Genomic DNA, 26,802 nt, shown 5'->3' with positions numbered 1-26,802 from the left:
CAGAGAGGTGTGGGACAGGGACAGTGTGGGAGCAGGGACAGGCAGGTGTGGGACCAGGGACAGTGTGGGACCAGGGACAGAGAGGTGTGGGACAGGGACAGAGAGGTGTGGGACAGGGACAGTGTGGGACAGGGACAGTGTGGGACAGGGACAGTGTGGGACAGGGACAGACGGGTGTGGGACAGGGACAGAGAGGTGTGGGACAGGGACAGTGTGGGACAGGGACAGTGTGGGACAGGGACAGATGGGTGTGGGACAGGGACAGACGGGTGTGGGACAGGGACAGATGGGTGTGGGACAGGGACAGCTGTGGGACAGGGACAGATGGGTGTGGGACCAGGGACAGACGGGTGTGGGACAGGGACAGACAGCTGTGGGACAGGGACAGGGACAGTGTGGGACAGGGACAGTGTGGGACAGGGACAGACAGCTGTGGGACAGGGACAGACAGCTCTGGGACAGGGACAGTGTGGGACAGGGACAGACAGCTGTGGGACCAGGGGGATGTGTGGGACCAGGGACAGTGTGGGACAGGGACAGTGTGGGACAGGGACAGTGTGGGACAGGGGACAGACGGGTGTGGGACAGGGACAGTGTGGGACAGGGACAGAGAGGTGTGGGACAGGGACAGTGTGGGACAGGGACAGAGAGGTGTGGGACAGGGACAGTGTGGGACAGGGACAGATGGGTGTGGGACAGGGACATACGGGTGTGGGACAGGGACATACGGGTGTGGGACAGGGACAGAGAGGTGTGGGACAGGGATAGATGGGTGTGGGACAGGGACAGTGTGGGACAGGGACAGACAGCTGTGGGACAGGGACAGACAGCTCTGGGACCAGGGACAGTGTGGGACAGGGACAGTGTGAGACAGGGACAGTGTGGGACAGGGACAGTGTGGGACAGGGACAGACAGCTGTGGGACAGGGACAGTGTGGGACAGGGACAGACAGCTGTGGGACAGGGACAGTGTGGGACCAGGGACTCTGTGGGACCAGGGACTGTGTGGGACCAGGGACAGACAGCTGTGGGACAGGGACAGACGGGTGTGGGACAGGGACAGAGAGGTGTGGGACAGGGACAGTGTGGGACAGGGACAGACGGGTGTGGGACAGGGACAGTGTGGGACAGGGACATACGGGTGTGGGACAGGGACAGAGAGGTGTGGGACAGGGACAGACAGCTGTGGGATCAGGGACAGTGTGGGACCAGGGACAGTGTGGGACAGGGACAGGGACAGCTGTGGGACAGGGACAGACAGTTTTTGACAGGGACAGAAAGCTGTGGGACCAGGGACAGTGTGGGACCAGAGGGATCTGTGGGACAGGGACAGCTGTGGGACAGGGACAGAGAGGTGTGGGACCAGGGACAGCTGTGGAACAGGGACAGACAGCTCTGGGATCAGGGACTGTGTGGGACCAGGGACAGTGTGGGACAGGGACTGTGTGGGACCAGGGACAGCAGCCACAGCTGCCTCACACTTTCTGCACCCCTGCCCTCCCCTGAGGCCCTGCCCAAGCACAGCAGCTTTGGTTCACTGCCCCCATTTATCAGCATTTCACACGAGCTGAGCTTTACAAGGCACCACGCACAGCTGCTAAAACCAGAGCTCGTTCTTAGGTGATAAAAGCAGAAGTGCTTTGGCTGCTCAAAATTGGCGGAAAAGAAGTAGTGACCTCTCCAGGAAATTATTTTGAGGGGAAATTAAGCCTGTTACCCGAGTGTAAGAGCATTCTATACAATACCAGTTATATCCAGACCTGCCTTGCCATGCACAGCCCTGCCAGAGGAGAGTGAACTAAAGCAGGGAGCCCCTGAGCCTGGCACCCTTCTGCCCTGGAGGGACCTTGCTGGGGACGTGGCTCCCACCCCCTCTGCAGTGCAGAGCTTGGCTGGGTACCCCAAAAACACAAAAACTGCTCGAGGCCTCCCATGGCTGTGAATGGGTCATGAAGAGCTCCCAGTGACAGGGCAGCCCTGAGCTGAGGCAGCCCTGAGCTGAGCCAGCCCTGAGCCAGCCCTGTTCCCTGGGAAGCACTCCTGAGCCACATCTGGGCTGGATTCCCCTCTCCAGAATCCTTCCAGCTGGATAAAACCTCCAGGATGATCGTGTCCAGCCTGTGCCAAGTCCCCACCTTGTCCCCAGCCCAGAGCACTGAGTGCCATCTCCAGGGATGGGCACTCCAAACCTTCCTGGGCAGCCTTTCCAGTGCCTGACCACCTTTTCCAGGGAGAAATTCCCCGATTCCTGAAGGTGTTCAGGTCCCAAAGAGCCCAGGGTGGGGATGGTGACAGGGCAGCCTCTGCCCTGCTGCCAGGGCTCACAGCCAGAGCAGATCTCTGCAGGTTTTCAGATCCTGAGCAAATCTCTGCAGGTTTTCACACCCACAGCAGATCTCTGCAGGTTTTCAGATCCTGAGCAGATCTCTGCAGGTTTTCAGATCCAGAGCAGATCTCTGCAGGTTTTCAGATCCAGAGCAGATCTCTGCAGGTTTTCAGATCCTGAGCAGATCTCTGCAGGTTTTCACACCCAGAGCAGATCTCTGCAGGTTTTCAGATCCTGAGCAGATCCCTGCATGTTTTCACAGCCACAGCAGATCTCTGCAGGTTTTCAGATCCAGAGCAGATCTCTGCAGGTTTTCACAGCCAGAGCAGATCTCTGCAGGTTTTTACACCCAGAGCAGATCTCTGCAGGTTTTTACACCCAGAGCAGATCTCTGCAGGTTTTCAGATCCTGAGCAGATCTCTGCATGTTTTCACAGCCACAGCAGATCTCTGCAGGTTTTCAGATCCTGAGCAGATCTCTGCAGGCTTTCCCAGCCCACCAGAACCCCCCAATTCACTGGGACCCAGAACTGCAGCAGCCAAACCCTCCTCCCTGCTCAGCAAAACAACACAAACCCCAAAAGCCTGACAGCTCCAGAGCACGACAGATTGATTAGCTCAAAACCACGAGCGAGCCACCTAATTGCACTTCCCCGTGTTTAGAACAGAGCAAAGCAAAGCAAAGCCAGGCTGGGAGCATCCCCCTGCCCGTGCCAGCCCCCTCAGCTGCCACCAGCCCTGTCCTGGTGTCCCCCAGGGTGCCAGGGCCATCTGTGTCCTGGGGCTGAGCTGCCAAGGCAGGAGCACACGCCCCCAGCCCCTCTTTTCCATCTCCCACCCCCAAAGCCGGCTGCTGGCTCGGGGGATCTCCATCTGCCAGCGCGCTCGCTGGGAAGCAGATTGCATTCTCTTTTAACTTTTTATTGGTGCAGGGAAAAAAAAGCTGATATTTAACTTGATTTATTCCTGTAATATGGAGTGTTTGTTTGGGAATGCTCCAGCATAGGAGCTGGAGATATTCTGAGTGCAGAGAAAGCAAGTTTGTCAAACTCCAGCCAGGAGAGCCCAGAGCAAAGCACTGAGCAGGAAATCTGAGCTCCAGGTGCCACAGGGGTAACAGAGCAGACAGAGACTCACTAAAACAGAGTGAGTGTGGTCCAGGAGCTCTCCCAGCCAGCAGGGACTGGCACAGCAGCAGGTGCCAACCCTGGGGAGGGAAGGACACGGTGCCAGCCCTGCAGAGGGGTGGCAGTGCCAGGGACACACCTGGGCACACCAGGGACACACCTGGGCACACCAGGGGCTGGGAGCAGTGCCAGGGACACTCCTGGGCACACCAGGAGCTGGGAGCAGTGCCAGGGACACACCTGGGCACACCAGGGACACACCTGGGCACACCAGGGGCTGGGAGCAGGTGCCAGGGACACACCTGGGCACACCAGGGACACACCTGGGCACACCAGGGGCTGGGAGCAGTGCCAGGGACACACCTGGGCACACCAGGGACACACCTGGGCACACCAGGGGCTGGGAGCAGTGCCAGGGACACACCTGGGCACACCAGGGGCTGGGAGCAGTGCCAGGGACACACCTGGGCACACCAGGGACACACCTGGGCACACCAGGGGCTGGGAGCAGTGCCAGGGACACACCTGGGCACACCAGGGACACACCTGGGCACACCAGGGGCTGGCAGGGGCTGTTCCCCCTGCTCCAGGCTCCTCCCCAACATCTGGCACCGCTGCAGGCCCAGCAGGAGGAGGGGACAGCGGCACCTGGGTGTCCCCGTGGCAGCAGGGATGCCTGGGGAAGCGCAGGCACACGTGAGGGCGAGGGCTGCATCCACCCGGAGGAACCAACGTGCTGTTTTAATTAGCGCTAATTAGCATATTTATAACATTCTGTTCCAGGGAACAGTTTCTGTCACACATTCCCTTACATAAGGCAGACTGGGGAGTGCTAATGTTTCTCCAAGGGAAGGGAGAGAAGGCGGCAGAAGGGGCCAGGCACAGCCACGGAGCCTCCAGACGCCAGGCAGGGGCTTTGGGAGGGGACAGGGGACATTCCTGAGTGACAGCAGGCACGGGGCTGTCCTGCAGCACAGGATGCCAGCCCAGGGCAAAGGGCACCAGGCTGAGCTCGGGGGTGATGCTCTGGGATTGTCCCCGCCTGTCCCCAGGGCTGCCCTGGATCCCAGAGCTCTGCACAGGCAGCAGAAGGCTGGGAAGGAAGGGAGGGAGGAAGGAAGGAAGGGAGGAAGGAAGGAAGGAAGGAAGGAAGGAAGGAAGGAAGGAAGGAAGGAAGGAAGGAAGGAAGGAAGGAAGGAAGGAAGGAAGGAAGGAAGGAAGGAAGGAAGGAAGGAAGGAAGGAAGGAAGGAAGGAAGGAAGGAAGGAAGGAAGGAAGGAAGGAAGGAAGGGAGGGAGGGAGGGAGGAAGGAAGGAAGGATTCCAGGAAGGATTCCAGGAAGGATTCCAGGAAGGATTCCAGGAAGGATTCCAGGAAGGAAGGAAGGATTCCAGGAAGGATTCCAGGAAGGATTCCAGGAAGGATTCCAGGAAGGAAGGAAGGAAGGAAGGAAGGAAGGAAGGAAGGAAGGATTCCAGGAAGGATTCCAGGAAGGATGCCAGGAAGGAAGGAAGGATTCCAGGAAGGATTCCAGGAAGGATTCCAGGAAGGAAGGAAGGAAGGATTCCAGGAAGGATTCCAGGAAGGAAGGAAGGAAGGATTCCAGGAAGGATTCCAGGAAGGATTCCAGGAAGGAAGGAAGGAAGGATTCCAGGAAGGATTCCAGGAAGGATTCCAGGAAGGATTCCAGGAAGGAAGGAAGGAAGGAAGGAAGGAAGGAAGGAAGAGGGAGGGAGGGAGGGAGGGAGGGAGGGAGGAAGGGAGGGAGGGAGGAAGGAAGGAAGGATTCCAGGAAGGATTCCAGGAAGGATTCCAGGAAGGAAGGAAGGAAGGATTCCAGGAAGGATTCCAGGAAGGATTCCAGGAAGGAAGGAAGGAAGGATTCCAGGAAGGATTCCAGGAAGGATTCCAGGAAGGAAGGAAGGAAGGATTCCAGGAAGGATTCCAGGAAGGATTCCAGGAAGGATTCCAGGAAGGAAGGAAGGATTCCAGGAAGGATTCCAGGAAGGATTCCAGGAAGGAAGGAAGGAAGGAAGGGAGGGAGGGATGCTCCTGCTGCACTCCTGTGCACCCCTGCACACCCAACCTCCAGCAGCTGCTGAGGAATGGGCCTGTAGGCACAGCAGTGCTCCTGCAATCAGGGCAATTCCCTAACGAGAGTGGAGCCATCAAACACTGCCCCAGCCTGCCCTGGAGCACTGGGATCCCGATGGAAACCAGCAGAGCTGGCACCACCCCAGTAAAAACGAAGGCTCCAAGTCACATAATTACCAGCAGAATGAAATTCTGTTACTGCTCACAACCGCTCTGGGAAGTTAATTAAAATGTTCCCACATATTTGTAATTATTAGAGAAGGAGAACCAACTGCCCAAGCAAATAAAAAGAGCTTTGAAGACACAGCTCAGGCCCTGCTGGGTTTTGTGGTGGTGCCATCAGACACCTCAGGAGCTCCAGGGGAACCTCACCTTCCCAAAGCTCCCCTTGCCCAGCACCATCAGGAAGTTGAAATCCGAGAGCTTCATGCGGTCCCGGCTGCCGTTGTTGTCCAGTTTGGAAATGGCATTTCTTGTCTTCTCATCTGCAGCCTTGGAGCCAGTTCCAATCTTGGCTCTCTGCAAGGTGATGGGGCAGGGAGGAGGAGAAAACACAGAGGGCAGCAGGGAGAACAGCATTACAAACCCTGTGGGTGCTCCCAAAATCCCACCTCAGCAGCTCAAAACCACCTCAGCAGCTCAAAACCACCTCAGCAGCTCAAAATCACCTCAGCAGCTCAAAATCACCTCAGCAGCTCAAAACCACCTCAGCAGCTCAAAATCACCTCAGCAGCTCAAAATCACCTCAGCAGCTCAAAACCACCCTGAGCTGTGGGAGCCTCTTCCATGGGTGTGATGGGCGCAGCCAGAAAAGCCAAAAAAGCCAAAAAAAAGCCAGGAAAGGCACTGGAGAAGTCACCAGCCCTGGCACTTGGCACTGCTCACTGCTGCCCAGTTTCCTCTGCCAGCCCAGCTGGGAATCCCCTGTGCCTGTGCTGCCCCTGTGCCCCTGCCAGCAGGGCTCAGCAGCCTGGGGGAGACCCTAAAAAAGCTTTTCTGGGGCTGAAACTGCCTTCTGTCTCTCACCTCACCAGGAAAAGAGGGGGAATAGAAATCCATGCAGGTAAAACATGGGGTGTTTATCCAGCTCCACATCCATTACTGCCCTGGGGTCCCTCCCCAATATTTGAGATATTTGGGATTGGATCTGGGAATCACAGAGGAAGCCACCAAGGAGGACCCTCCCAAACCCAATTTTTAACCCCCAGCCCCCAGCAGTGCCCAGCCCAGGGGCTGTGATGTGCTGTAAAATCCCTCTCACCATTTATTCCCTTTTCATTTCCAGCCAAGTGTGGCCGTGTGAGGTCTGTGCCGAGCTCAGCCGAGTGTGAAATTCCATTCCCCACCCCAGCAGCTCGATCTGGCTGCTGCTGGCAGCCCCCCCAGGCAGCCCCTCACAGCAATCTCCCCTCTGGGCTGTGCTGATTGCTCCTCTCAGGGCTCTGCAGGCTGCACAATCCCCCACTCAAGGTGCCTGCAGCACCTGAGCTCTGCACTGCAAACCTGGGCTCTGGGATTGTCCCTCACACTGCACTGCTGGGACCACAGCTGGAATGTTCTGGGCTTCTGCACCCTCCATCCTCACTGCCAGCCCCAGCAGGAGCCATGGGAAGGGGATTCTATGTCTGGACACCTCAGTGGAAGGGGATTCCCTGTCTGGGACACCTCAGCTGGAAGGAGATTCCCAATCTAGACACCTCAGTGGAAGGGGATTCTGTGCCTGGACACCTCAGTGGAAAGGGATTCTATGTCTGGACACGTCAGTGGAAGGGGATTCCTTGTTTGGGACATCTCAGTGGAAAGGGGATTCTGTGCCTGGACACCTCAGTGGAAGGGGATTCCCAGCCTGGACACCTCAGCTGGAAGAAGATTCTGTGCCTGGACACCTCAGCTGGAAGGGGATTCCCAGCCTGGACACCTCAGTGGAAGGGGATTCCCAATCTGGACACCTCAGTGGAAGGGGATTCTATGTCTGGACACCTCAATGGAAGGGGATTCCCAGCCTGGACACCTCAGAGGAAGGGGATTTCCCAATCTGGACACCTCAGTGGAAGGGGTTTCTGTGCCTGGACACCTCAGTGGAAGGGGATTCCCAGTCTGGACACCTCAGAGGAAGGAGGATTCTGTGCCTGGACACCTCAGTGGAAGGAGATTCCCTGCCTGGACACCTCAGCTGGAAGGAGATTCCCTGTCTGGACACCTCAGCTGGAAAGGGATTCCCTGCCTGGACACCTCAGCTGGAAGAAGATTCTGTTGCCTGGACACCTCAGAGGAAGGGATTCCCAGCCTGGACACTGCAAGCTGGGGACAGATGTGCTCTGGCCACTCTGGACAATGTTTGTTTCCTGATCTGAAGACAACTCATCACCTGACACCACCAGTGGGACACCATGAAATACAATAAATCCAGTTTTGGTTCTTTGTACAGCCAAAAATGGGTTGTAGCCAGCTGTTGTATTAGAACTGTCCTTCCTTGGGTATTCAGAAAGTTGTGTATAAATAAGATAAAAAAGATAAAAAGGAAAGGAGAACAGGAGCTAACTCTGCAGTCTCTGCTGCAATTACAGAGTTCATGCTGGGAACCATAAGGGCAACTCTTATTTCTCATGGCTCATTGCATGTGAGTCTCCAGATGCACCACACTCATTCCCAGGGCTCTGTGCAGGCTTCAGCTCCACTGAAAAATGCAAATTTCTGCTAATTCAGCATCCTGGATCAATCCTTCAGCAAGAACTCCCCTGGCTCATTAAGCAGTAAATAGACATTTCTCCTTGGAGCCTCCTGGAGCTGCCCCACGCTCCCTGCCCTGCCAGGGAATCCCTGCACAGGGCAGGGCAGGGAGAGAACCCCTGAGAGCCCAGGAAAATCAAACTCACCTCAAACTTCTGCCTCAGCTCCTCGTTCCCTTCCTCTCCCTCGGGAGGCACCGGCACGTTGAAATACTCGCCCTCCTCCTGGCTGAGCAGCTTGAACCTGCAGGGACAGGGGGACAGGGGGACAGGGGGACAGAGAGGGACAGGGGGACAGGGGGACAGGGGGACAGGGGGGACAGAGGGACAGGGGGACAGAGGGAGAGGGGGACGGGGGACAGGGGGACAGGGAGGGACAGGGGGACAGGAAGGGACAGGGAGGGACAGAGGGACAGGGGGACAGAGGGACAGAGGGACAAGGGAGGGACAGGGAGGGACAGGGAGGGACAGGGAGGGACAGAGGGACAGGGGGACAGGGAGGGACAGAGGGACAGAGGGACAGGGGGACAGAGAGGGACAGGGAGGGACAGGAGGACAGAGAGGGACAGAGGGACAGAGGGACAGAGGGACAGGGAGGGACAGGGGGACAGAGGGACAGAGGGACAAGGGGGACCAGGAGGGACAGGGGGACAGGGGGACAGAGGGAACAGGGGGGACAGAGGGACAGGGGGACAGGGGGACAGAGGGACAGGGAGGGACAGGGAGGGACAGAGGGACAGAGGGACAGGGGACAGGGGGACAGGGGACAGGGGGACAGAGGGGACAGAGGGACAGGGGGACAGGGGGACAGGGGGACAGGGGACAGAGGACAGAGGGACAGGGAAGGACAGGGGGACAGAGGGACAGGGGGACAGAGGACAGAGGGACAGAGGGACAGGGGGACAGGGAGGGATAGAGGGACAGGGGGACAGGGGGACAGGGAGGGACAGAGGGACAGAGGGACAGAGGGACAGGGGGACAGGGAGGGACAGAGGGACAGGGGGACAGAGGGACAGGGGGACAGGGGGACAGAGGGACAGAGGGACAGGGGGACAGGAGGACGAGGGACAGGGGGACAGGGGACAGGGGGACAGGGATGGACAGAGGGACAGGCAGGGACAGAAGGACAGCAGGGCACAGGTCAGGGCTGCAGCAGGCAGCACCTCCCCAGCCCCAGCTGTATTGGGGACCCTTCCCCAGGTCAGGAGCCCCAAACCCCCCCCCCAGCAAGCCCCAGCCCCTGGGTGGCTGCAGGGACATTTCTGGGTCCCCTGCCTGTCCTGGGGTCACTTCCAAACCAGCCCTGAGCCCAAAGCCACAAGGAACCCGTGGGCAGAGCCCCTTCCAGCCCTGCCCCACGAGCACAGCACGGGGCACCTGCCAGGGCCAGGCTGGCACTGCCAACCCAGCACTCACGGGATGCTCCTCCAGGGAGCAGAGGAGCTTGCACAGCAACTGTCAGGAACCAGGGGTGGAATAACCAGGAATTCTCACAATCATGGAATGGAATAATCAGGAATTCTCAGGAACCATGGAATGGAATAATCAAGAATTCCAGGAATCAGGGATGGAATAATCAGGAATTCTCAGGAACCAAAAGTGGAATAATCAGGAATTCTCAGGAACCAAAAGTGGAATAATCAGGAATTCTCAAGAATTACGGATGGAATAATCAGGAATTCCCAGAAACTATGGAATGGAATTCTCAGGAATTCTCAGGAACCATGGAATGGAATTCTCAGGAACCACGGAATGGAATAATCAGAATTCTCAGGAGCCATGGAATGGAATAATCAGGAATTCTCAGGAGCCATGGAATGGAATAATCAGGAACCATGGAATGGAATTCTCAGAATTCCCAGGAATCAGGGATGGAATAATCAGCAATTCTCAGGAACCATGGAATGGAATAATCAGCAATTCTCAGGAACCATGGAATGGAATAATCAGGAATTCCCAGGAACCATGGAATGGAATTCCCAGGAACCATGGCAGTGCACTCAGAGCCCAGGGTCTCCCCTGCTGGGGCACAGCCCAGGGTGGATCCTGGCTGGGTGTTATCCCAGAGGCTGCTCCAGAACAAAGCCCTGCCTGCCCTGCACAGCCCTGCCTGCACTCACAGCCCTGCCTGCACTCACAGCCCTGCCTGCCCTGCACAGCCCTGCCTGCCCTCCCAGCCCTGCCTGCACTCACAGCCCTGCCTGCACTCACAGCCCTGCCTGCACTCACAGCCCTGCCTGCCCTGCACAGCCCTGCCTGTCCTGCACAGCCCCTGCCTGCACTCACAGCCCCTGCCTGCACTCACAGCCCTGCCTGCACCCACAGCCCTGCCTGCCCTGCACAGCCCTGCCTGCACTCACAGCCCTGCCTGCACTCACAGCCCTGCCTGCCCTGCACAGCCCTGCCTGTCCTGCACAGCCCCTGCCTGCACTCACAGCCCCTGCCTGCACTCACAGCCCTGCCTGCACTCACAGCCCTGCCTGCACTCACAGCCCCTGCCTGCACTCACAGCCCTGCCTGCCCTGCACAGCCCTGCCTGCACTCACAGCCCTGCCTGCACTCACAGCCCTGCCTGCACTCACAGCCCTGCCTGCCCTGCACAGCCCTGCCTGCACTCACAGCCCTGCCTGCACTCACAGCCCTGCCTGCCCTGCACAGCCCTGCCTGCACTCACAGCCCTGCCTGTCCTGCACAGCCCTGCCTGCCCTCACAGCCCTGCCTGCACTCACAGCCCTGCCTGCCTTGCACAGCCCTGCCTGCACTCACAGCCCTGCCTGCCCTCACAGCCCTGCCTGCACTCACAGCCCTGCCTGCCCTGCACAGCCCTGCCTGCCCTGCACAGCCCCTGCCTGCACTCACAGCCCTGCCTGCACTCACAGCCCTGCCTGCCCTGCACAGCCCTGCCTGCACTCACAGCCCTGCCTGCCCTGCACAGCCCTGCCTGCACTCACAGCCCTGCCTGCACTCACAGCCCTGCCTGCCCTGCACAGCCCTGCCTGCACTCACAGCCCCTGCCTGCACTCACACAGCCCTGCCTGCCTTGTTCCCTCCATTAACTCTGCTTGTTTGGATCTGCAACACGGATCAGAGCTCCTTCATCTGCTGCAGCCACTGTGACAAGGAAAACTACTTAGCTCTCCACTGAGATGGTTTTTACAAGGCTGGGAAGTGCTCAGGCTTGGGCTGTGTCAGGAGCTGGCAGCGTGGGGCACTCACACACCCTCCCAGGTTGACTGCAGCTGGGGAGGGGACAGCTGAGGAGCTCAGTGCCACTGTGCCACACGCTGTGCCAGCTCAGGGGGACAGGGAGAGCAGGGGGAGCACAGGGTGTGGGCACCCAACCCTGCTAAATCCTCCTGCTCTGCTCTCAGGGAGCAGCTTCCATGGTGGAAAAGCCACTCTGGGGAATCCACTCAGCTTCACTGCTGCAGGGTTTGGTTTGCAAAAGACATTTAACAATTATTACACCAGCCATGGACAGGTAACACAGATCTAGGGGAAAACCAGGGAAATAAGGGAGCACTGCTGGGGGGATGAAATGGAAATGGAAATGGAGAGGCCCCTCCAGGGCTGCTCCAGACCTGCTGTGCTCATGGCTGGGTGCTAAGGAGCAGCTCTAATCACACATGTGTTAATTAAACTCCCCTGCTTCTGAGCTCAGCCAGCAGCCACAGCTCAGAGGGGTCCCCACACCCCCTGGCAGCCTCTCCAGCACAGAAACACAGGGGATCCAAGCAGAAAAGGCTGGAAAACGCATTGGCAGATGTGCCAGATGTGCCAGATGTGCCAGCTCCTCCCTGAGCCCCTGGGTACTGGGTGTGCCCTAGGAAGGGACAGCAGGAGGTGACACCGAGCCAGGCCCTGCTGGGCACCCCTGGGTGACACAGACACCCCCATGGCACCAGGGACCCTCAGCAGCCCAGAGGTGGAGCAGCTGGAGCAGCTGGAACAGCTGGAACAGCTGGAGCTGCCAGGCTGCCACACTGAGACAGGACAGAACCATCTCACCATCCATCCACGCCCGACTTCTGCAGCTCGGAGATGCCGAAGGACAGGGAGCCCATGAAATCGTTCCTGCTGGTCAGGTCCCAGTCCCAGATCTCCACTGACAACCTCCTGTCCTTGTCTGCCTCCTTCAGCTGGCTGCAAGGGACAAGGGACAAGGGATGGTGTTACTCTGGCTGCCCCACACAAATACAGGGATGGTCCCCAGGGCCTGCCCAGCTCTCCAGTATTGAATTTCCCTGCTCTGAGCAGGGCCACAGCGCTGCTGTGCCACACAACAGAAAGAATCATTCCTCAGTTGAATCAGCTCAGTGCCTCTGAGTAATTAAATCGGAGCAAACAAAGCCACATTAGTTCTTGGCGGTGAGAAAATTCACTTTACAGGTTTAAACATTTTCCTTTGTACTTACAATTTAAATGTCTCGTTCCATTCGGGATTCAGGGAGCACTTGATAGTTTTGGTCTTCTGTTTGCTTTCGTTTTTGGGGTCAGGGATTAGTTTAAGCTTCACGTAGGGATCTGACAAGCCATTGGGGTCCATGGGAACCAGGTTCTTAGCATCTCTTACTGGGGGAGAGAAAAAGGATTAAATTCAGTATTCCAGCTATAAAAATACCCAACAACTGACAACTTCCCTGCGTGCCAAAAGCAAGTGTGAAAATAGTGATTAAAAGCAGAATTCAAGTGGATCTGTGCAGACATGGGCATTACATGAGGAACGACACAATTAACAGTGAGCAAACGCAGCTCCCGGGGAGGGGGGAGCCTGCAGGGTCAGCTCAGGAGATTATTTTTACTTTCTGACAGGCTGATTTGTTGTTTGCTCTCCGTTTTAAGCAGTTTAAAGCTGATTTGTTTGCTCTTGCCCCTTGGGAAGCAGAACTGCAGGGACTGAAGGAGCTTTCCTCGAGGGGACGGCAGGGTGGGGTGGGAGCAGGACCCCAGGGGCAGCCCAGGCTGTGGCTCTGGGGCTGGGGGATGCCCTGGGTGCCCCATCCCCTGCCCTGGGCAGCATCACCAGCCCTGGGCCAGAAGAGCAAACCTGAGGTGACTCAGCTGGGTCTAACTGGATTGAGCCTGGACAGTGAAATGCAGCCAGCCCCAGTCCCTGAGCCCAGCCTAAGTGCAAGAGGCTCTGTCTGAGGGAGAAGGAGCTCAGCTTCCCCCAGGCTCAGGATGGAGCCAAGCCACAGTCTGGGGAAAAGGGGACAGGAGCCCAGAGCAGAGCAGAGCAGAGCAGAGCCCTCCCCAGGTGGGCACACAGGGGAGGGACACAGAAAGATGGCACAGGACAGCATGGTGTCACAGCACAGAATTGTGTCACACCACAGTGTGATGTCACAGCACACAATGATGTCACAGCTCAGAATTGTGTCACAGCACACAATGATGTCATACCACAGTGTGATGTCACAGCACACCGTGATGGCACAGCACACAATGATGTCACACAGAACCAGCTCTGGCTCTGCTCTGTTTCCCTGTCCCAGCACCCTCTGGAGACCCATGAACAGCCCTGTGTTATTTATCAGCCCTGTGTGTATCAGCCCTGTGTTATTTATCAGCCCTGTGTGTATCAGCCCTGTATTGTTTATCAGCCCGTGTGTTGTTTATTCAGCCCTCTGTGTGTAACAGCCTGGTGTTGTTTATCAGCCCTGTGTTATTTCTCAGCCCTCTGTGTTTATCAGCCCTGTGTGTATCAGCCCTGTGTTGTTTATCAGCCCTGTATGGTTTATCAGCCCTGTGTTGTTTATCAGCCCTGTATGGTTTATCAGCCCTGTGTTGTTTATCAGCCCTGTGTGTTGTTTATCAGCCCTCTGTGTGTGTATCAGCCCTGTGTTGTTTATCAGCCCTGTGTGTTGTTTATCGGCCCTGTGTGTTATTTCTCAGCCCTCTGTGTGTATCAGCCCTGTGTTGTTTATCAGCCCTGTGTTGTTTATCAGCCCTGTGTGTTGTTTATCAGCCCTCTGTGTGTATCAGCCCTGTATGGTTTATCAGCCCTGTGTGTTGTTTATCAGCCCTGTGTGTTGTTTCTCAGCCCTCTGTGTGTACCAGGCTGCCCTTGGCTGCTTTCAGGAACAGGAGAGCTCCTTCCTGGCCCTCACAGTTAATCAGTTTATGCCCTGAAGCATGAGATTTGATTACCTCATGTTATTATCTCAGCGTGCAGACCTCCAAACTTCATTAATGGGAATAATTTTATCTATCCATTTAAAAAACCCCAAAATGTTTCTGCTTGACCTTAAGAAACTTCCTGACTTTTCAAGCAGAAATCAACAATGAAGTGAAGGAAAAATCAAACCCTGAGAGGCACAGCAGCGATACCTCACGGCAGGGGAGGTGAGCTCCTCGCCAACACTGATGGCATTTATTTGACAGTTAAATTCGATGGAAAATCGTTTTATATCCCTCATATCCTGACAGCTTGGTGCATCATTAAGAAGCAGTAACATCATTGTTAACAGTGATGAGTAAGGATATTATGATCCCACTTAAAGCAGGTCCTAAATCACTCTGGGTGCCAAGTGTGGCCAAGGAGGGGCTCAGGAGAGGGTGGCAAGTCCTGGACACCTCTGCAGGGGGTTTAGGGGCAGTGCTGGCAGTGCCCCCTCCCCACACAGCTCCTGTGGCACTGGGGACACTGCACTGCCACAGGAAGGAGGTGTTTGAATCATTCATTCTGCAATTTAAAAAATGCTTTATGATAAAAGTAACAATATAATAAAAAAATGATAAATAAAATGATTATTTTAAAAACTAAATAATATTTGCAATAGCTTCTCAGTACCAGTTCAGGCATCATCCCTGAGCTGCTCTGGAGCCATAAGTGAGGGGTTTGGGAAGGGACACCCACAGGGTCATGGCCAGGAGCTCCCTGCCCAGAGCAGGAGCTCTGCTTCCCACTGCCCAGAAAAGGGAGAAGGATGGCACAGTCACAGACAGCCCTGGAAGCTGTTCCTGCCCAAGGCAAGGGCTTGGAGCTGGATGTCTTTAAAAAAAAAACATTCCAGGATTCTACAGATCTGCTAAAAACCCTTAGTGCTGTCCTAGATAAGGCTTTAGTGCTGTCCTAACCATGGCTTTAGTGCTGTCCTAGATAAGGCTTTAGTGCTGTCCAAACCATGGCTTTAGTGCTGTCCTAGCCCTGGCTTTAGTGCTGTCCTAGCCCTGGCTTTAGTGCTGTCCTAGCCCTGGCTTTAGTGCTGTCCTAACCATGGCTTTAGTGCTGTCCTAGCCCTGGCTTTAGTGCTGTCCTAACCATGGCTTTAGTGCTGTCCTAACCATGGCTTTAGTGCTGTCCTAGCCCTGGCTTTAGTGCTGTCCTAGCCCTGGCTTTAGTGCTGTCCTAGCCCTGGCTTTAGTGCTGTCCTAACCATGGCTTTAGTGCTGTCCTAGCCCTGGCTTTAGTGCTGTCCTAACCATGGCTTTAGTGCTGTCCTAGCCCTGGCTTTAGTGCTGTCCTAGCCCTGCTTTAGTGCTGTCCTAACCATGGCTTTAGTGCTGTCCTAGCCCTGGCTTTAGTGCTGTCCTAGCCCTGGCTTTAGTGCTGTCCTAACCATGGCTTTAGTGCTGTCCTAACCATGGCTTTAGTGGTGACAATCTGTGCTGTCCACCGGGAGGGAAATCTGGCTTTACCAAGGGAAATAATCAGAGCAGGAGAAGGGCAGAGCGCAGAGCACTCGGCAAAGCTCAGCTCCATCTGTCAGAGAGGAAAATCCGAGTTGCTGTGCCCGTGCTGCCGCCTGCAGGCACAGCCCTGCCCTGCCTGCTCCTTCTCACCCAGCTGGGACGCTCCAGCCCCAGCAAAATTCTGAAATTCCTGGGGGAGGAATTTCCCAGCTGCTGAGACAGCGAGAACATCTCCCCATCACCTGCAGGAGCAGAGCTGGGCTCAGCTGGCAGGGCTCAGGGCTGCTCCATCCATCCCCCTCCATGCCCTGGCCCTGACACAAATCCCAACACCCTGCACGGCAATTCCTGCAGAAAATGGGGAAAGGGCATTTCCACCAGCAATCTGCTGGGAGGCAGCCTGGCACTGCCTGGTTCTGCCTGGTTCTGCCAGCCTGGTCCTGCCAGCCTGATTCTGTCTGGTACTGCCTGGTCCTGCCAGCCTGATTCTGCCTGGTTCTGCCAGCCTGGTTCTGCCTGGTTCTGCCTGGTTCTGCCAGCCTGGTTCTGCCTGGTTCTGCCTGGTCCTGCCAGCCTGGCACTACCTGGTTCTTCCTGGTTCTGCCTGGTTCTGCCAGCCTGGTTCTGCCTGGTTCTGCCTGGTTCTGCCTGGTTCTGCCAGCCTGGTCCTGCCAGCCTGGTTCTGCCTGGTTCTGCCTGGTGCTGCCAGCCTGGTCCTGCCAGCCTGATTCTGCCTGGTTCTGCCTGGTTCTGCCAGCCTGGTTCTGCCTGGTTCTGCCTGGTTCTGCCAGCCTGGTTCTGCCTGGTTCTGCCAGCCTAGCACTGCCTGGTTCTGCCAGCCTGGTTCTGCCTGGTTCTGCCAGCCTGGCACTGCCTGGTTCTGCTTGGCTCTGTCTGGTTCTGCCTGGTTCTTCCTGGTTCTGCCAGCCTAGTTCTGCCTGGTTCTGCCCCCCTGGCACAGCCCAGGCTTCCTGCAGGAATTGTTTGGGTCAGGAGTTTCCCCCAAGCCCATCCAGTCCTGTTCCCCCAGCCCTGCCAAAGCCACCACTGCCCCATGTCCCAAGTGCCACATCCCCCAGCTTTTAAATCCCCAGGGATGGAGATTCCATCCCTGTCCAGGGCTGGGCAGCATTTCCAGGAGGAAATTCTCCCCAAATCCACCCTGCCCTCCCCTGCCCAGCCTCAGCTGTTCCCTCTCCCCCTGTCCCTGTTCCTGGGGCAGATTCCAAATCCCTGACTCCTGTCAGAGTTGTGCAGAGCCACAAATCCCCCCTGATTCCCCTTTTGCAGGCTGAGCCCCTTCCCAGCTCCCTCAGGAATTCCCCAGCCCCTCAGGAATTCCCCAGCCCCTTCCCAGCTCCCTTAGGAATTCTCCATTCCCTTCCCTGGCCACCCCCAGCCCCTCGGTGTCCCTGTGAGCACCCAGAGCTGCCCCAGGGTTCCAGGTGCTCCCTCAGCACTGGGTGGCTCCATCTGCCAAGGGCTGGGTGCCCACTCATGCTCTGGGGCCATCTGTGCTCCCCAGTGCCCAGCCCTCCTCTCCCAAAGCTCTCCCACTCCTGCAGAGCTCAGCACGCTTCCCTTCCCTTCTGGAAAAGCCAAGAGCCGACACGTTTGCACCAACACCTCCAGAGCAGGCCAGAAATAAAACAGCCAGCTGGAGAAATGAAAATCCAGCTGCACAGAACCGGGCTGGGGGCTCCTCCCCTGCCTCTGGAGCAGGGACAGGCACAGGGAGCCTGGGCTGCAGCAGGAGGGCGAGATCTGCACCCATCAGAGGGAGGCTGGAGGGATCCACAGCATCTCCAGGGCTGGAAAGATCTCCAGATCAGAGCCCAGCCTGCAGGAAGGTGCCAGGGAAGCAGGATTTCTGCAAACAGAGCTCTGCTGCTCCACTGAGGCTCTCCTTTAAGGACAACCACAGCTACAAAAAAATTATAAAGTCCTCCACAACTTTTCCCCATTTCTCACCAACATTTTCAACCACTTGGTGTTTTTGCAGAGCGTGCCCCTGATGGTTCTGCCCGGGGCAGCAGCAGCGAGGAGCAGCAGGGGCTCCCCCAGAGCCATTCCCATCCCACAGACAGAGCCTGGAAAAGCAGCTGGGGGCTGCTGGAGCAGGATTTGGTGTTGCCATGGCTGTGCCAGCCCGGGGTCCCTGCCCACGCAGGGCACGGGGGGATTTCACACCCCTGCTCTGACTCACGGGGGACAACCACAACAGCTCGGAGCTGCCACCCCTGGAGCTGCCACCCCCCGTGGGCAGGAGCTCCTTCCCAACCCGCAGCAGCTCACAAACCCACAGGGACTGCCCGGGCAGCAATCCTGCCCCTGATCCTGCTGGCACTGCTCCAGCAGCCCCAGAGCACATCCTGGGCTGCTGTCCCTGTGCTGGGGACAGGAGGCTGCACAAGAACAGGGCTCAATGTTTGCTGAGGCGCTGACAGCTCATGGGGGAAGCATTTTCTTCTGGGAACTCCAAATCCAGGTGGCAAAAGGCTCTGAAGATGGGAAAATCCTGCTCCCTGCCATGAAGCACACCCTTCCCATGCCCTGCAGATGCTGGAACCTTCCATCCTTCAAAAACCCACTTTGAACAGTGACTGGAAATGCCATCACCGCCAGAGCCCCGGCGCCCAGGCAGGCTCAGAGGCTTGTGGTGCAGTGTGGGCAGTGCCAGCAGCCCAGCAGAGCCCTGGCAGAGCCCTGGCACACACGTACCTATGACGGTGAGCACGTCCTTGTCGATGTCTGCCCGGATGTAGATGCGGCCCCGGCGCTCCGTGTGGTCGGTCCCGCACAGGCTGGGCACGTTCATCACACAGCGCTTGTGCACGTTCATCATGCAGGCTGGGGACAGCAGGGGACACTCAGCACCCTGTGGGGACACAGGGACAGCCTGCCCTGCTCTTAGACCTGCAGCAGGAGCCCCCAGCCAGCAGCTCTGGGTGCTGCTGACACACCCAGGGCTTCAGGTCCTGCTGGAATTCTGATTCAAATTCTCCTCCATCACCCCCAGCTGGACCCAGCAGGAACCAAAAAGGGGCATTAAAAATTACCTGTGCATCTGTGTACACACAGAGAGGCACAAGGATCTGTCTGTGAAGATATATGTATATGTATTTACATCCTACAGCAGCTCACTTCCCCTGGCAGGATTCCCGAGTTCCAGGGAATATTCTGTTCCCAGACAGCCAAGCTTCCCCATCCCTGAGCGGGGAGCAGCACACGCTGCATGTCCCAGTCCCCTTAAATAGGAACACGCGGGATTAACTCGGAAAATCACCGATTCCCTCCCCGAGCAGCGTTCCCCACGGCCACAGGGTGTCACTCGGAGGCAGCGCTGGGGAACGGGAGCGGGAGCGCCGGGATGCGGGGTGTGCGGGCACGGGGAGGCAGGGGAGGCACGGGGAGGGATGCAGGGGGATGCAGGGGGATGCGGGTGTGCGGCACGGGGAGGCAGGGGAGGCAGGAGAGGGATGCAGGGGATGTGCGGGCAGGGGGAGGCACGGGAGGCACGGGGAGGCAGGGGGAGGGATGCAGGGGGATGCAGGGGAGGGCTGCAGGGCAGGGGATGCAGGGGAGGCTGCTCTGGGGGGCTGCTGTAGGGGAGTCTGTGGGGAGAATGTGGCAGCGGGAAAATGGGGGTGGTGCTGTCCTGGGGATGTGGGGATGTTGTACAGGGATGGGGGGATGTACACAGAAATGTGGGGATGTACACAGGGATGCAGGAATGCTGTACAGGGATGTGGGGATGTGGGAATGCTGTACAGGGATGGGGGGATGCTGTACACAGGGGTGTGGGGATGTGGGGATGTTGCACACAGGGATGTGGGGATGCTGTGCAGGGATGTGGGGATGTGGGGATGCTGTACACTGGGATGTGGGAATGCTGTACAGGGATGGGGGGATGTACACAGGGATGTGGGGATGCTGTACACAGGGGTGTGGGGATGTGGGAATGCTGTGCAGGGATGTGGGGATGTTGTACAGGGATGTGGGGATGTGGGGATGATCTGCAGGGATGTGGGGATGCTGTGCAGGGATGTGGGGATGCTGTGCAGGGATGTGGGGATGTGGGGATGCTGTACAGGGATGTGGGGATGCTGTACAGGGATGTGGGGATGCTGTGCAGGGATGTGGGGATGTTGTGCAGGGTTGTGAGGATGCTGTACAGGGATGTGGGGATGTGGGGATGCTGTGCAGGGCTGTGGGGATGCTGTGCAGGGTTGTGGGGATGCTGTACACAGGGATTTGGGGATGTGGGGACGCTGTGCAGGAATTTGGGGAGGCTCCCCCCAGCCCAACCCCTTTCCCTCCCTGTCCCTGCACAGCCCTGGGCACTCCCCAGCCGGTCAGGAGTGCCACTGGTGCCCCTCAGAGCTCTCAGCTCCACACTGCTGGCACAGGGCACAGCCTCTTGGCACCCTGAGGTGCCTGAGCCCCCCAGGGGGTGCCTGAGCCCCCCGTGCTGCAGCCAGAGCCCCTCCCCTCGGTCACTTACTGTCACATTTCATGCCCTGGTGGATGAGCCCGTAGAGCAAGGAGCCGCAGTGGTCACAGAAGGTGGGGCTGGAGTACGTGTGGATTTTAAATTTGTGTTTGCTCCGGGGATCCTGGCAGGGAAATAAAGGACAAAGATTATAAACTTGCATCAAATGCTGGCAAGGCAGCCCTGCTCTTCCCATTCCAAGTGCCAGCTGGCTCTGGAGGTGCTGCTAATGGACTCGAGGCAACTGCCACCGACTCGTGGGGACCTTTTCCAGCAGGCACCAGGATCCTGCTTTATTCCTCTTCATCTGTGTTGCCATAACAAATGAAAAAGCAATGCACTGGCTTGGCTGGGGATTCACTGGTTTTTCAGCCTTAGCATGGAAAACACCAGGTGAATTGGTAGGCAAGAACCAACAGAAGGGCTGGACACTGCCCAGCTTCCACCCAGAGCAGGAAAAACCACCCATGAGTCCATCTGTATTAAACTGCCCAGGAAACATCTCCTGTGCTCTGCTGCCAGCCCTCTCCTCACACTCCCAGCCATTCAAGCTGCTTAGGGGACACTTTAATATTTTGAGCTTTCTTAAAAGCAGATTTTTGCCCAGCAGCAGAGGGTGCAGAGCCCAGTTTATCCCAGTTTATCCCTTGTGCAGGCACTGGGCAAACTCCTGGGCTCCAGGAAGGGTCAACAGGAGTTAGAAGCCAAATAAAATCAAAGTGTGGAATCCCAGTTTGGGTTGGAGGAGATCTTAAATCCCATCTTGTTCCAACCCTGCCATGGCAGGGACACCTCCCACTGCCCCAGGTGCTTCCAATGTCCATCCTGGCCTTGGGCACTGCCAGGGATCCAGGGCAGCCACAGCTGCTCAGGGAAAACTTCCAGCAAACAGAGAGGCAGGACTGGAACCCAGCACTGTGCAGGGTTTGGCATCTCTTGGCAACATTCCAGGCAGGACAGGGCAGCTGTGGGAGCTGAGGAGAGCCTGGAGCACTGGGAATGGGCACAGCAGCTGCTGGGCTGCACAGGCACAGGAAGGCTCTGGCAGGAGCAGCTTGATTTTCATCTCAGGTTAATTGTTTAAGGGATGGGGATGAGGCTCAGCTCCCAGCTCTGTCATTCGAGCTGAGCAGCTTTTTAATGGCCTGGAAAGCTGCCCAGGCGTCAGCAAAGACACCTTTACAGGGCACGGCGAGCCCAGTAAATAAATAAAGAGTGGAATCAGAAGCGAGCTGTAACATCACCACCAATACATTCCACCCCCTGAAATTCATTTCCCAGCACTGCTGCATTGGAGCTCCCAGCTGCATTCATCACCAACATTCTGCTTTGCTGCTCAGCACCACAGACAAACCCCAAAGGCAGCCAGGGGGGAAAATCACACAGAGCTTCCTTTATCCTGGTCTGTGCCATGCCAGGGATGGGGCAACAGGCTCCAGCCAAGGCACTGAAACTGGAAATATCCCACATTTTACCCCAGGAAACTGCTCCCAGACACAGCCCCCAGCTGTGCCAGCTGCCACAATGGCACAGGACGGTGCAGGGGACAAGGGGACACCCCAAGCAGTCAGCTCTGTCAGGTCTGAAAGCTGCCTGCATTCCCCAGCCAGTGCAGGGGACAAGGGGACACCCCAAGCAGTCAGCTCTGTCAGGTCTGAAAGCCTTCTGCATTCCCCAGCCAGTGCAGGAGAGCAGAGAAATGCAGCCTGGGTTTCAGGCTGGAACAGGAGGTGGGGGAGTCTCCCCCACAAAACTCGGGGCAGGGAGCCAGGAGGCAGCTGGGCTCAGCCTGGAGGTGGCCTGGGAAGCTCCAGCCCCAGCCATGCTGTGATCCTGAGCCAGGCTGTGTGTCCTGGCAGACAGGAGGTGTCTGCCCAGCCCTGCATCCTGCAGAGCCCCAGGCACAGCCCCTGCACCCCCCAGCACCTGCCAGGGCCAGGGGACACGGGGACAGCTCTGGTGGCACAGGAGGGATCACCCCGAGCTGCTGCCTTCCCTTCCAGAAACAGATATTCCTGCTCAGGCAAGGGAAAGTCAGTCATTCATAAAAACCACAGGCTGTATGCAGAAGGAGACAGCTCCCTCCTCGTGTGAGGGATGCTGAATTCCCCCTGGCACACAGAGCTCCAGAAGCCAAGGCTGGAAAAGGGAAGTGGCACAGCAGGCTGGGATGGCCAAAGCAGCACCCCCTGCCCAGGGGGGTCACCCCCTGCCCCAGAGACACCCCCAGGGCACAGCAGAGGCTGGGAGGGAAGGAACAGCCAGACCCTGGACAGAGAGAGCTGCTGGGCTGTGCCTGAGAGGGGCTCACCCTGAGCAGCACCTCAGAAAGTGCCAGAAACTGCCAGTGCTGGGGATGTGCTCTGAGCAAGGCTGGAGGCTCTGCACAGAAAAACTATTTCTGTACCCCAGAGCCAGGAGTGACGAGAGCACTGCGCATGCAGATGCTGAGACTCACAACAAGAGTGGCTAAAAAGAAGTTTGCCAAGAAAAGAAAAGGCTCCTCTCCTCTCCTCCCCCAGCACCGAGCCAGCCTGGAGAGTGGGGCAGGGATGGCTTTGGGGCAGGGCTGGGGAGTGCCAGGGGAAGGGATGGGGAGTGCCAGGGGCAGGGCTGGGGAGTGCCAGGGGCAGGGATGGGGAGTGCCAGGGGCAGGGATGGGGAGTGCCAGGGGCAGGGATGGGAAATGCCAGGGGCAGGGATGGGAAATGCCAGGGGCAGAGATGGGGAGTGCCAGGGGCAAGAGATGGGAAATGCCAGGGGCAGAGCTGGGGAATGCCAGGGGCAGAGATGGGAAATGCCAGGGGCAGAGATGGGAAATGCCAGGGGCAGAGATGGGAAATGCCAGGGGCAGGGATGGGAAATGCAGGGGCAGAGATGGGAAATGCCAGGGACAGGGATGGGAAATGCCAGGGGCAGGGATGGGAAATGCCAGGGCAGAGATGGGAAATTGCCAGGGGCAGAGATGGGAAATGCCAGGGGCAGAGCTGGGAAATGCCAGGGGCAGGGATGGGGAGTGCCAGGGGCAGAGCTGGGAAATGCCAGGGGCAGAGCTGGGAAATGCCAGGGGCAGGGATGGGGAGTGCCAGGGGCAGAGCTGGGAAATGCCAGGGGCAGGGATGGGAAATGCCAGGGGCAGGGATGGGAAATGCCAGGGGCAGAGCTGGGAAATGCCAGGGGCAGAGCTGGGAAATGCCAGGGGCAGAGATGGGAAATGCCAGGGGCAGGGATGGGAAATGCCAGGGGCAGGGATGGGGAGTGCCAGGGGCAGAGCTGGGAAATGCCAGGGGCAGAGATGGAAATGCCAGGGGCAGAGATGGGAAATGCCAGGGGCAGAGATGGGAAATGCCAGGGGCAGGGATGGGAAATGCCAGGGGCAGGGATGGGGAGTGCCAGGGGCAGAGCTGGGAAATGCCAGGGGCAGGGATGGGAAACGCCAGGGGCAGGGATGGGGAGTGCCAGGGGCAGAGCTGGGAAATGCCAGGGGCAGGGATGGGGAGTGCCAGGGGCAGGGATGGGAAATGCCAGGGGCAGAGCTGGGAAATGCCAGGGGCAGAGATGGGGAGTGCCAGGGGCAGAGATGGGAAATGCCAGGGGCAGGGATGGGAAATGCCAGGGGCAGAGATGGGAAATGCCAGGGGCAGAGATGGGAAATGCCAGGGGCAGAGATGGGAAATGCCAGGGGCAGGGATGGGAAATGCCAGGGGCAGGGATGGGAAATGCCAGGGGCAGGGATGGGAAATGCCAGGGGCAGACATGGGAAATGCCAGGGGCAGGGATGGGAAATGCCAGGGGCAGGGATGGGGAGTGCCAGGGGCAGAGATGGGAAATGCCAGGGGCAGAGATGGGAAATGCCAGGGACAGAGCTGGGGAGTGCCAGGAGAAGGCCTGGGGAATGCCAGGGGCAGGGATGGGAAATGCCAGGGGCAGGGATGGGAAATGCCAGGGGCAGGGCTGGGGAGTGCCAGGGGCAGAGCTGGGAAATGCCAGGGGCAGAGATGGGAAATGCCAGGGGCAGAGATGGGAAATGCCAGGGGCAGAGATGGGAAATGCCAGGGGCAGGGCTGGGGAGTGCCAGGGACAGAGATGGGGAGTGCCAGGGGCAGAGCCCAGAGGTGACACAAAGGAGCACAGGTCCTGTTTGGGCCCAGCAGGGTGTTGGAACTCAGTGCCCTTTGAAGTCCCTGCCAGCCAAGACCAGTGTGTGACTCCCTGCTTCTGGAGCATCCTCTCTGCCACCCTCACCCTCCTCCTGCCCCTGGCACACCACAAAGGCACTTTGGCACTGCTGCAGCACAGCCAGGAGCACTGGCACAGCTCTGGGGCTGCTCCTGAGCCAAACCCAGCCCTGGCAGCTCCCACAGCTCAGCACATCTCCAGTGACAAAGGTCTGATTGTCCTGTCAGACAAACTGCAGGGGGACAGGGGGACAGGGGTGACAGAGGTGACAATCCCTCCCTGGCTGCTGCTGCTACCAGCACCAAACACAACACTCTCTGAGCAGCAAAGCCCAGCCCAGCCCAGCCCAGCTCAGCCCAGCCCAGCTCAGCATCCTCTCCAGAGGTGTTTGGTCACTCACACACCTTGGAGCCTTCCCTGCACCTCCAGGACAGCAGGGCTCTCACAGCACCTCCCCTGCAGCTCCAGAGACCCCCAAGCACCTGCAGGACCCCACACAGGCTGCACCACCCTCCTCATCACCACCAAGCCAGCCCAGCCCCAGCCTGGCACTGCAGAGCCATGGGGAGGGCACAGAGCCATCCACCCCCCTAAAAGCAGAAGAGAGGAGCTGCCCCAGGCAGGGCTGAGGCCAGGGCAGCCTGGCAGGGCTCTGGCAGGGCTGGGCAAGCAGCAGAAGGTGCTGGCAGGGAGCAGGACAGAGACATCTTCATCCCATGGGAACTGTCACCTGGAGCAGGTGCCCTCGCCCCGGGGGCAGATGGCACAGCAGGGACAAGGAGAAGTTAATTAGCAGCACAACAGAAAGCAGCAAGCTGCAGGAAGGGTGGGAGGATCTGCCAAAGCGGCAGCCAGGGCAGCCCAGAGGAACAGGAGCTGTGGGCAGGGACTGGAGAACCGGCAGCACCTGGGGAGGGGGGACTGGGGGCACAGCAGGGAGCCCTGGCCATGGGAAATCCCTCCTGAAATCCCTCCTGAAATCCCTCCTGAAACCCTTCCTGAAATCCTGAAACCCTTCCTGAAACCATTCCTGAAATCCTGAAACCCTTCTTGAAACCATTCCTGAAATCCTGAAACCTTTCCTGAAACCCTGAAACCCTTCCTGAAACCCTGAAACCCCTCCTGAAATCCTGAAATCCCTCCTGAAACCCCTCCTGAAATCCTGAAACCTTTCCTGAAATCCTGAAACCCCTCCTGAAATCCTGAAACCATTCCTGACACCCTGAAACCCTTCCTGAAACCCTGAAATCCTCTGCCCAAGGCACAGACAGGGACAATTTACACCCAAAACTGAAAAGCAGCTTCCCTGGCCCCTCACCTTCCCAGAGCAGCTCTGCTGCTCATTAGCACACCCTGATTAGATGACCTTTAACAGGATCATGCAAAGAAGGTCATTTTCATGATTATTTTGTCTACAATTTAAATAATTATGCATTCTACTAATAGCTCCAGCTATAATTAGGTTTGCCAAGTGGAATTCATTTACACAGGCTGGCTCTGGGTCCTGCAGACCTGGCTGTGGGACAGAGAGACAGACAGACAGACATTTCTGTGGGACAGACAGACAGACAGACACTGCTGTGGGACAGACAGACAGACAGACAGACACTGCTGTGGGACAGACAGACAGACAGACACACACTGCTGTGGGACAGACAGACAGACAGACAGTTCTGTGGGACAGACAGACAGACAGACAGTTCTGTGGGACAGACAGACAGACACTGCTATGGGACAGACAGACAGACATTTCTGTGGGACAGACAGACAGACAGACAGACACTGCTGTGGGACAGACAGACAGACCTGGCTGTGGGACAGACAGACAGACACTGCTGTGGGACAGACAGACATTTCTGTGGGACAGACAGACAGACACTGCTGTGGGACAGACAGACACTGGCTGAAAAAAACCTTTCCTTTGCTTTTAGTTAGTTTTTCTAACTAACTAAAGCAAAAAAAAAAAAAAAAAAAGAAAAACCCAACAAAAAAAAACCCCAAAAAAACCTTGCTGTAGGTTTTTTTTTTTCCTTTTTCTTAAAATTATTCAAACCTGCCATAAATTAAATCCCAGAGGCTGCCAGGGCCCAGCACAGGGCACAGCCCAGTTTGGGAGGGTGGCCCCAGCCCCAGTTCAGCCTCCACCCCCAGCCTGTTACGCCGCCTGCTCCCACCACTTCTATTTCTGAGGTGAGAGCTGTGGTGCTCTGTCGTTTCCCCAA

At 57.5% G+C, this 26,802-nt stretch overlaps 1 protein-coding gene across 2 annotated transcripts in view; it reads right to left on the bottom strand.

Annotated features, from left to right (window-relative positions):
- PRKCB (protein kinase C beta) overlaps positions 1 to 26,802 on the bottom strand; it is a 100,065-nt gene that overhangs the window by 30,374 nt on the left and 42,889 nt on the right. For both annotated transcript variants that reach the window (XM_033073898.1, XM_033073897.1), the window contains exons 4-9: positions 20,414 to 20,525; positions 18,631 to 18,759; positions 12,690 to 12,846; positions 12,283 to 12,417; positions 8,422 to 8,518; positions 5,918 to 6,064 (exon numbers count right to left, since the gene is read on the bottom strand). In XM_033073898.1, the coding sequence (XP_032929789.1) occupies positions 5,918 to 6,064; positions 8,422 to 8,518; positions 12,283 to 12,417; positions 12,690 to 12,846; positions 18,631 to 18,759; positions 20,414 to 20,525 (777 nt within the window). The remainder of the gene's footprint in view (positions 1 to 5,917; positions 6,065 to 8,421; positions 8,519 to 12,282; positions 12,418 to 12,689; positions 12,847 to 18,630; positions 18,760 to 20,413; positions 20,526 to 26,802) is intronic.

Source organism: Catharus ustulatus, chromosome 16 (genome assembly GCF_009819885.2).
Source record: "Catharus ustulatus isolate bCatUst1 chromosome 16, bCatUst1.pri.v2, whole genome shotgun sequence".
Classification (NCBI taxonomy): Eukaryota; Metazoa; Chordata; class Aves; order Passeriformes; family Turdidae; genus Catharus; species Catharus ustulatus.
The sequence above is the reverse complement of the archived record's forward strand: the minus strand, read 5'-3'. Positions and strand labels throughout refer to the sequence as shown.